Source organism: Vicia villosa, linkage group LG1 (genome assembly GCF_029867415.1).
Source record: "Vicia villosa cultivar HV-30 ecotype Madison, WI linkage group LG1, Vvil1.0, whole genome shotgun sequence".
In the NCBI taxonomy this organism is placed as follows: domain Eukaryota; kingdom Viridiplantae; phylum Streptophyta; class Magnoliopsida; order Fabales; family Fabaceae; genus Vicia; species Vicia villosa.
This window is the reverse complement of record NC_081180.1, coordinates 43,227,325-43,235,167: the sequence shown is the minus strand read 5'-3', so window position 1 is coordinate 43,235,167 and position 7,843 is coordinate 43,227,325. Positions and strand designations below refer to the sequence as shown.

General features: G+C 38.4%; 1 protein-coding gene across 1 annotated transcript; it reads right to left on the bottom strand.

Moving 5' to 3' along the window:
* Window positions 1–1,231: 1,231 nt before the first annotated feature.
* Window positions 1,232–2,971, bottom strand: LOC131635763 (uncharacterized). Its single transcript, XM_058906403.1, has 2 exons — window positions 1,928–2,971; window positions 1,232–1,727 (listed from the first exon to the last, which is right to left on the bottom strand). The coding sequence occupies exons 1-2, from the start codon at window positions 2,696–2,698 to the stop codon at window positions 1,572–1,574; spliced, it is 927 nt and encodes a 308-aa protein (XP_058762386.1). The 5' UTR covers window positions 2,699–2,971; the 3' UTR covers window positions 1,232–1,571.
* Window positions 2,972–7,843: the final 4,872 nt, after the last annotated feature.

The following is a 7,843-nucleotide window of genomic DNA, read 5'->3' as shown; positions in this document are numbered from 1 at the left end:
TTTTTTGCCTTCATTGTCTCTAATTATGATGCTTTATTTCTATTTTTGCATGATGTCAATCTCCACTAGAATAGGCACAAACGAAACTCTCAGTTTGTAGTAGTGGTCTCTTCCGTGAACAATTGTTTCCCTATAGCACTCCCTATGTTCCCTAGGCTTGAAGCATATGGTGGATATTTTAGAATGAAATATAATAAAAAAATGTTATTCCACCCAATTCGGATGGAACAAAAATGAGGATAAGTAATGGAGTTGAATGAAATGCATTCCATCATATATTGCTCCATTCTATCCTATTTTTATCAATTCAATTCCATCATATATTGCTCCATTCTATCCTATTTTTATCAATTCAATCAATGGAATATAACATTATTTCATTCCATTCCGCTTCATTTCGTCGCCTTCCGTCAATCCAATCACCTAGGTTTTTTTGTTGTTGTGTTAACATCTCTTTGAGAGATTTGCATGCTAAAAGAGCAGTCAAGTCCTCGATATAGGAGTATTTCTTAAACACTTGAGATGAAAAATATATGAGAAAAAAGCATAAATGTTGTTCAAATTATCATTCACCAAAAATGAACTCCAAAAGTAAATTTAAAAAAATCTGAACTCTTTCCCAATCTTAGGATGAATAATAACTCTTTCTCAATCTTGCAATGAATAATAACTAATTGAACTCCCCTGTCAACAGAGTTCACAAGGTCAAAATGCATTTACCCTCTATTTCCAGGTTGCAAACCAATCTTCCAACACCAAAACCCCATCTAATCTAAAACATGAAACACCATTTAAATGGAACCAGCCATTTCCATCTCCTCCAAATACAAATTACAGGCATTCATATCCTCCAACAATATTACTATGGATCTCCTAATTCACTCATAGTCTCTCATTCTATACCCAACTGAGTTGAAGTCTTGTACCACGCACCACACACCATCTCCAAACCCACTTTTCAAAAATAAAAACTAATCCTAAAATACAGAAATTTATTCAACATTAAGAGTCATATACAGAAATTTAACAAGTTTTGACTCATGCAGCAAAGATAGATACACAATCAAATTTGATTTATGTAACAAGGATAGATACAATGTAGATTATACAGCAACAATTGTGACAGACAGTTTCTTCTATTGTATTTGATCATACAATAAAAATTCAGCAAAGATATCAAATTCTAGTTGTAATTCTATTTTTGGAGCTAACTATTATACTTTCAACTTGATTTCATTCAAAAGCATAGAGACATGTTGGTCATATAGCATCAACAATTGTGACAACTTATGGCTGTAAAGTTGATTTCTTCAACCTGTGACCAATTAGTTACAACATCTTCACACCCATTTAGTGCATGTTTGAATTCCCTTCAACAACTGATACTAAACATGCACTTAGATTCCATGTAAAATCAGAATAAGAAACATAAAGGGGTGATTCATTAAAGAAACATAAGCAATATACAAAGGTGTTGTTACCACTCTAAGCCTTTTTTTTAACTTTCTATATAACAAATCTATACCAAAATTCTTTCTTCTTCTGATTGCTGCCAAACTCAACTCTTCCCTTCAATCTGCTTTTTGTACAGCAGTCTTAAATAAAAGGATGTACAACTTTTGATCCATTGAGAAATATAGAAACCCTCCAACAGAATGGGTCACAAATGAACCAAAACTAGTCCCCACAATACAGTGCCATGCTGGCCCATACACCCCATCAAATTCCTGTCATATTTCAACCACACAACCGAAATCATTGACCAATCAATCACACAAATGTTGAAATACACCTAAAAATCATTGACTATTATATCAACACATAAATCATCTTAATTTCAACTAACTTTTAATTGAAATTATCACAACAACAAGAACTAATTCAAATGAATAATGCTCATAGTGAGTAATAATGCTATGAATTGTACCTTCTTGAGAGAAGATGCAAGGGTTTTGGAAGTGAATTTCTCCATACTATCAACAGCTTTTCTAGCACAATCAACAGCATGGATCTGCATAAACGGTGGCATATCAGCTGACATCATTTTCGCTCCATTGATTGCAAAGAAATCACCTAAATCAACCATTGACCCACATAAAGATTTTCTTCTCCCACCACCACCAACACCACCACTTTGACTCATAGAAACAGAAACTCTCTCCTTAACAACATCACCTTCTTTCACAACAGCCACTTTCCTTGACTTTTCATCTTTTACATCTTTAACACCTTCAACAACACACCCTTTACAAGCTTCCTTCTTCTCATTCTTCAACAACCCCTGAAGTTTCCATTTGTCCAATTCAGAACCCGGTTTTTGAGGTTTCTCTTTATGGGTCTTCTTTGAAGTCAAAAAAATACTCTCTTTTTCAAGCTTTGGTGTTAGTACTATGTTTTGTGTTTTCTGGGTTTTGTTGGGTTTTGAGGATTCGAATATAGCTGAGGTTGTCATGGATTTTGTCTGCAAACGTGAGTCAACAACACGTTTGGTTTGAGAATGTTTGGTTTTTTTGCTACCTAAGTTAAGGCTTTGAAAGGGTTTAACAAGAAAAGAAGATTTAGTAGCTTGAATCAAATCTGAGTTCGCCTTTGTGTAATGAGAAGGTGAGAAGATGGTGGGTCTAGGTTGCTTAGCCGGAACAGCCGGAGTTGACTCCGGCGGTGCAGTGTTTCGCCGCCGGGAAGAACGGTGAGCCATTTGTATAGGTGTGTTTTTTGTTTTGTAGTGGAAGAAAGATGGGATTAGAGAATAGAAAGTGTAAAGTGAAAGTGTTTGGGGTGTCTTTTGTAGGTGTTGGGGAAAGAGCAGGGGTTGAAACTGTGTGTTTGATAGAGACTTGTGCGGTGAGATTTAGAATGGTGAAGTTGAGTGTTGGGTTTGGTTTTGTGACGCGCTAAGGGTGTGTGTGTGTGTGTAGGAGGTGAGTGTGTGGGGGCTTTGACTAGCTCTTACGTGTGTGGGAGATGAAAATAGAGTAAGAGTAGAGGAAGATATAGGTTAGGTGAGGTTATGTCATGTCTTGGATTTAGAGGTACAAAATGGATTCTCTCATAATTGTTGATTCATCTTACATGGTTTGTGTGTGTTTTGGTTTAGATTTTGAAATACTAAACAAAGACAATTCTAGAGGTAACAATTGATTTTATAATAATTTTGAGTTGTTGAATTATTTTAGAGAATTTTTCAATAGAACCCCTAATCTCTTAATCATTTGTTGAAATTTCAATATGTTTTATATTTTTGTAGATGTATATTAGGAATTTTTTTTAAAAAAATGTGTTTCTCTCCGTAGGTGTATCTACCGAACGTGTTAAAATAGAATATTTTGTAGATGCACCTACGGAACAGTCTGCTATTTTAAAAAAAATCACATACATTTTATTTTAAAACTCAATTTTTATAATAACAATGGAAAATCTAATTACTGTCAATTAAAGTAATGCAATTCAAAGGCAATAAGTAAATAGTACACCAAAAACAACATAGTATAAATCGTCGGCCAATAATGTCGAAAACATATATCAAATCCACGTACAAAAATGAAATCAAAATACATATATGAAATAAATATGTCGGCATCACTACTGTGTGTGCCGTATAACATCCAGCGCCTCTCCACTGCCTTTGGCCCCGCCTCCGCCTTTGCGTCCACCGCGTCGTCTGCTGGCTACTCTGCTTCTACCGTCGAGTGCCCCACCTGTCCTGGAACGGTTTCTACGGTATAAAAAGGTCTCATCTGCCATCCTAATGATACCCTCCACAAGACACAGACCATCAGACCCCTCAAGAAAGAAACCATTGACAATGCCTGCCCGCGTCATGTCAGCTATCTCACAACACCGAGGAAGAACATCCTGAGTGTGTTCCATTTGAGCCTAATGAGCCTGCAAAATCTCCTCATGGACTGGTCTGGGCGGTGATCCAGGTGCGGTGGGAAGCATGTATGGGTGCGACATCTTGTAGTAACAGGTGATGTACCCGCCGACGCAACTTCAGTCCTTCTCTAATATGGTCGCCCGAGCCTCGGCAGGAAATAAGTGGTGCTCCCAGTCTACAAATACCTCATCTAGCTACCGACAGGTCATGGCGATAGGAGCGGAGTCTGAAGGCAGGCGAGGTACGGTTTGCTGGTAGCCGAACTGACGCATGACGCGCTCCGGAAGATAACGAACAATGATGGTCAAACTGGCAGCCAACCATCTAGAATATAGTATGATCTTATCTGGCACCTGGTTCCCTCTGAGGAGGGCGAAGGCTATGGCACGCGGCATGTCTTTAGTGTAACCTGACACCTCTCCCCAGCCAATAATATTAGGAAAGTGTTGTAGTATCCAACCCTTAAAAAACACGGTGATCAAACATACTATCACAAATATATAATAAATTTGAGAAAATGTAGAAGGATAAAATTTTGTTACCATTAAAAGGGTACAACTGCCAGCCACAGTCCTCGCCTTCCACGGGCATCCCTCTCCCAGTCGGTGGTAGGTGTAGGCCAGTGTAGCCGCTCCCTAGTTGTACTCACGGACATGTGCAATATTTGATAAGTACGTCAGGTAAACGAGGTCTGTGTAGGTCGAGCCCGTGTCCACAAAGAGCTGAGTGCCTATCAAATATAGCAAGTAACATCTTAGTACCCTATCTCGGTGTATATCCGCCTCTGCCTCGTCACCAGCAGCCTCACGTGTCGCAAGAAGCTCTGCATCATATATACGCTGCAAGGTGTGAAACCTCATGTGCGCCTCGCGGGTTCTCTCCACCTCCTCAAGTGCATCAGCAGGGTCAACCCCCAACTCCTCTATCAGCATCTCCATCGTTTTCTCCTTCGTCAGCCTACCGTGACTAAGGAAGGTACCCCTGATAGATAGATGTAGGAGGCATGCAATATTGTCCAGAGAAATGGTGATCTCGCCTTGAGAAAGATGAAAGGATGAGGTCTCTGGATTCCACCTCTCCACAAATGCCATCAACATCTTGTTATGAATCGTCTAGAAGCCGACTGTGCAGAGGTCCCTCAGACCCGAAGTTACGAGTGCATCCCGAAACCACGGCTCGTCAGGCTGCGCGAGAGCAGCAATCTTCCGGCCTCTCCTGAAACTTTCAAAAAAAACACGATTGTCTTCAAGCAAAGTCATAAATTGAATAAAAAATAATAAGTAATAAACAAAGAAAATTTATCTCCATCTCCCAGATATGTCTAGCCGAATGATCTGCATACCCTGTCAGTAGGGACGCATCTATAGGACCCCCCGAATACCATACAGGCTCCGGCACAGGAACATCCTCGCTTAGCTCAGCATACCCTATCTGGTCAGTCTTACAGAGGGTTCATAACCCATTTTTAATGGATTGATCGTCTATTTTACACTTGAAACATGACCTACATTATAGCTAAACCTTATTTCTTACATTACTAAATCATTTTTACACCTAAAAATTGAATTCAATCTCTATTTTAAAAAACTCTAAAATAACTCAAAACGTCGAAAAACTTACCGATTAAATGTAGTTTGGAACTTGTTGGAATGTGTGTTTACGGTGATTTCCGGTAAACAACCGCTAGTCTTCCAAACTATAATAAATACGATTTGGTTACTTGCAGGATCGACTAGATTGATCCTAGGACACATAGTCAAGAAGATTGTTATCAATGTTCATTTGAATCATATTCGTAATTTGTCCTCTTCGATGAGTATTGTTCGATTCAAGAATCTTGGTAATTGCTTCGTTATACGTAATTATAACTTCAACAAGAAAGATAAATAACATAACATATGAAACTTAAAGATTGTTAAAACATAAAGAATCTTAAACTGCAGAAACGTTAAAGACTTTAAAAGTAAATGGTCATGAAAGTAAATTCGAAAGTAAAATAAAAATACAGGAATGTAAATGACAAGAAATACATAGAATGCAGTAACTCAGAAATGCATTCGAAAATGAAATATAATACACATGTATTAAAATGGTGGTGTCATACGTACATTTTCTCAGCGAACTCTTTCTCGTAACACTTGATACTTGAGTAAATATGTGAGTGATTTGTACAAAATGAACACACGGAATCCTAACATAAAGACCCCTATTTATACTAGTTTCGACCTTAATGGTCCTACACTAATCTGCTGCCACGTTTCTCATCAGAACTTCTAGCGAAGCCATCTGTTATTGAACGGTTACGAAACCGTCTTCGAATTTCAAATCTTCCCGCCTGAGTCCGTCTTCGACGCGTGGCAGTGTATTAAACAAACACTACTAAAAAAACACGCTAAGTAGTAATACTTGAATACATATTCTATGAATTTTGTCTAAGTCCCGAAGACATATGCTTTCATTATTCTTTCAGTGTCCACTATCTTCAACGAACTTAGAAGTCTGTATCTTCGAGGCATGACCATCAGCAGCCATTCTCTCACTTTTTAAGGGATGGCCATCAGTAACCATCTTTCCTTCAATTCTCAACTCCTTCGAAGGACAAACAATATAAAACGAAATCTTCAGCTAACAAATTGCCCCCAATAAATGCCTGTTTCGAGAATCAACAGAAATAGGCGTTTCTTGTCATTATAAGATTTCGTTTTTATGATCTTTGAAAGTTCCAAGACTGCTGACTAACGTCATAATCACTGATAACACTGTTTCCGAAACGTCTTGTCATTTTCAAAGATGTCTTCTCATAACTTACATTCCCACGTTTTAACCTTACTTACTGATCATTATTCCTATATATTAGGAGTAAGGCTAACTTATTCAACCACCGTTGGATTAAATCACCAGCCGCCACGTGTCTCTCGGGTTTTACCCAAAAGATTTAAAAAAGTTTCTGTTAAACCTTTAAATACTTGATCTTGTGCCTCTATACCGCCTTTCATTCATCCTCTTCACCGAAAAATTGAAACATCTTCACTCTTTTTAGAATCTTGTCCTTTTAGTCAAAAATTTCTCCATGGCTTCATCTTCAAATGTTCTTCAACCCGCTTTGAAACTCCAATTAACAACACGTTCTGGGGAACGAGAGTTCGTTCCAAACCCTAACACTGAAGAAATACGCGCAATCTACGCTTCCCAGGTAATCATACCTTTTGATCTTTCTGGAAAAACTCTTGCTTTTATGGGTCCGTTACCGAGTGAAAGTATCCAATCTGTGAATAAATTCTTCCCTGCTTATTACAAGACTAGACCATTAGTTAGCAAAGTTAGGATAGATGAAGACGGTCGTTCTCCTTTAGGCAAATCTGCTAATGTAGAGAAAACTTCAACTGCAACTCCTTTAGCTTTAGCCAAGATTAGGTTAAACTATATGACCAATTCTGTAAAAGTGTTTAGGTCATTTCCTTTAGCCAAAGATCCTGATTTGTATTATGCTTGGCTAGGAAAGGTAGAGAAACAAAAAGGATCCCTTTGGAAATCGTTAGGGATATACGATTTGATCCAACTATCAAAAACAGGTTTAGAATACAACCAACCCATGTTAGTAGCAGCGGTTCATTTCTGGGATGCTTCTCACAATACCTTCCATCTCCCATGTGGAATGGTTACCCCCACGCTTTTCGACGTGGCTGCTATTACGGGACTTCGACCAACTGGCAAAACCTTTGATCCCAATGACATGGATAATGACACTATAGGTTTCAACGATTCGCAAGTTACTTACACGGCATTCATCCAGAAACACCATATTACCACCGAAGCGACAGTATCTGACGAAGAGCATATTGCTTTTCTAGCATTATGGCTCTCACGGTGCGCCTTCTGCTCAAGATCTATCCAGGTTGCAAAGAGGTACCTTTGCATGGCTAATCAGTTGCATGCTGGTAAAAAACTCAACCTCAGCCAACTACT